The 2,500-nt window shown below is 47.5% G+C and overlaps 1 protein-coding gene across 1 annotated transcript in view; it reads right to left on the bottom strand.

Moving 5' to 3' along the window:
• Positions 1-2,500, bottom strand: part of sik2b (salt-inducible kinase 2b) — a 39,503-nt gene that overhangs the window by 13,957 nt on the left and 23,046 nt on the right. Inside the window, 1 exon segment of the mRNA XM_071517777.1 lies at positions 1-52. This exon segment is cut by the window's left edge and continues 175 nt beyond it. Within this exon segment, the coding sequence (XP_071373878.1) occupies positions 1-52 (52 nt within the window).

The raw sequence follows: 2,500 nt of genomic DNA, 5'->3' as shown, positions 1-2,500 counted from the left end.
AGTCGCTTGGACGGGTCCAGAACCAACATCCTGCGGATCAGGTGTTCACAGTCTGGCAGGGACGGAGGGTGTGGAGGGAGGGAGGGATGGTGGAGAGAGAACTTAGAGGGGTTATGACAAAATGTCTATATCCCTCCTTATTTTAGATCACCGCGATTGCAAAGGAAGCGAGAGTTTCTGTTTGACAATGCTGAGCACTTCTCGGATAAGCTATGAGGAAGCAAACTAAACCACAAAGTGTTAAGCCCTTCTGAATGTGGCCCAGATGAACTGAGGCAGAAAGAACACTTAGGGGCTTAAAATCTCTACCATTTTCTTTTCTTACTCTCTTCCTCCATCTCCTTCGAACAGTGAGGCTACACTCCTTTCCCCTCTCCTCGCCTCCTAACGAGAGCTCCTCACCTCTTGTTAGTGGGTAGATGAGTTTGACGTCAGACACAGCTGGGTTCTTAACAGGATTACAGTTCCCCTGGCTGCGCCGCTTTGGCCTGGCTGCACCCCTACTGCCTGCACTGCATTCCTGCCTACCACCCTGCATCCTTAGCCATATACCCTGCTGCTACTGCCAAGGTCTTAAAGAAAAATACCCCCGTTTTTGACACGAGAGCCTGATAGTTTGTCGTTCTTGCCTTCATCTTTAATACCTTAGACTGTTGTATTGCATCTTTTTCCATTATTGAGATATCTATCGATTTTGGACTGATTCATCACTGGCACATGTCTTCATTCTAACTGAAAATGGACCTTAAATACTTCAAAAAACCAATGAAAATGACCATGTGATAGAAATGCTATGCTTAATTGAAGTTACTGAACTTGCATAGGGTTAGTACATACTTTTAATATATACACTTCTGATTCTTCTGAAGATTCCCATTCCTCCAATCTAGACACTTCGGAGGCACAGTAATAAAACTTCTCAGAACTTCTCGGATCAGGTATTTATGTTAGACATGGTGGTGATTTTAGCGTTAACAAGGAGTTAAGGTGAATTTTCTAGATGCATTAGAAGCCTATGGCAAGTCAACTTGCTTCTCCACTAATGCCTACAGATATCAGATCACAGCCACAGAAATCAAAACAATTCTGTCGCCGAGTTTGGAGGGAGACCTCACCAGTTCTTAACAGAGAGCCCAAAGACCCAGTTGCCAACGCTAACCCCCTGCCACACATTCTTCACGGTTGCCCTGCTGATCTACTAACGTCCGCTTGCATCAGATTTTTTTCTACCTCATGCCTGGTGGAGCAGCCAACTGGATTGTTTTTTTCAATTACGTGTACAGTACAACCAGTGTGTCTAACCCATTGCATTTTTACTCCATGCCATGGCATCTAAGCAGCTTGCCTAGCTACTAAGCTCCAACAGTTAAGATTTACTTCAAATACAATTTGCTAGACCCGGGCCTTACTCAACCATTCATCTCTGAAGCTTAAGAGTCACATCGCTACAGCCTTGTTTATAGCAACGGCTGAGGCTGTGCACATTTCTCAAAGCTTCAAACCACCAGGGAAAGATGGACTATGCAACTGGCCCAAACTGAATGACTGTCTAGATGGCTGGCTGGCTGGCTGGCTGGCCTGACTGATTGACGGACTGTCTCTGGCCAGTACATACCATTACACCACAATGACTCAACTGCTGAACCATTCCAGTTAACACTTGCAATCTGTCAGCGGTGTGGAGTTACACCAAGTCCCCCAGTGAAGCACAGCGGTACTCTGATACAGTAGTCAGGAGCTGAAGAGCAGATAGCAGGTACTGAGGCTGACTTTATCTGTTACAGACTACAAAACAGACTATAACCAATACATCATGTATCCGAGTTACTGTTGGGACTGTTGGGAACACAAGGGAAAGACTTCTACAGATAAGGGATAGGACAGACTCAGGGATTAGGTTGTTTGTTGCTCTGGAGAGCATGACTTGGGACTGTCCTGTACCCCTATCTACCACATGCCTGTACAAAAGCAAGGGAAACAGAGGAGGACGTCTCGAGATACAGTTGATAAGATTGGGGTAGACGTAGACCACAAGTTTCACAGTGTTGCCATGTTCTAGCGAGAGTTTATCGTGCTGTGCTGGGCTGCGCTGTGTACCAAAGGGTTGGCCGGTGAGAGGAACAAGAGGAGAGGAGATCTACTGTTTCTAGATGGAGGAAACGGCACACTCTGTTCTCCTTGTTCAGGGAACTGGGGCTGGACCGGGGGTGTGTGTGTGTGGGGGGGGGATTGGGGGGGCGGAGGGTGGGTTGAGTGTCGGTTTGGCCGCGGGGCTGACATTACACTCCTACATTCCCCTAACGTCTTAATTGTTTCAAGGTCCTGAGCAAACCCTTGTCGACTCCCTCGCCAACCCCCCCTGTGGAGAAAGTGTTACAGACTGCGGACAGGACTCGAGCAGACAGACAGGAGAAACAGACAGACGGAGAGGAAGCCTTTTCGCAGAAACACAGAGAGTGTGAGTCACACAGACAGACAGGCAGGCAGGCAGACTCTCCTG

The sequence above is a fragment of the Centroberyx affinis genome, unplaced genomic scaffold (genome assembly GCF_046629955.1).
Source record: "Centroberyx affinis isolate AG114_WGS23_722 - 3 ecotype Tasmania unplaced genomic scaffold, CSIRO-AGI_Caff_v1 ptg000521l_1, whole genome shotgun sequence".
NCBI lineage: Eukaryota > Metazoa > Chordata > Actinopteri > Beryciformes > Berycidae > Centroberyx > Centroberyx affinis.
This window is presented reverse-complemented; position numbering and strand designations above follow the sequence as displayed.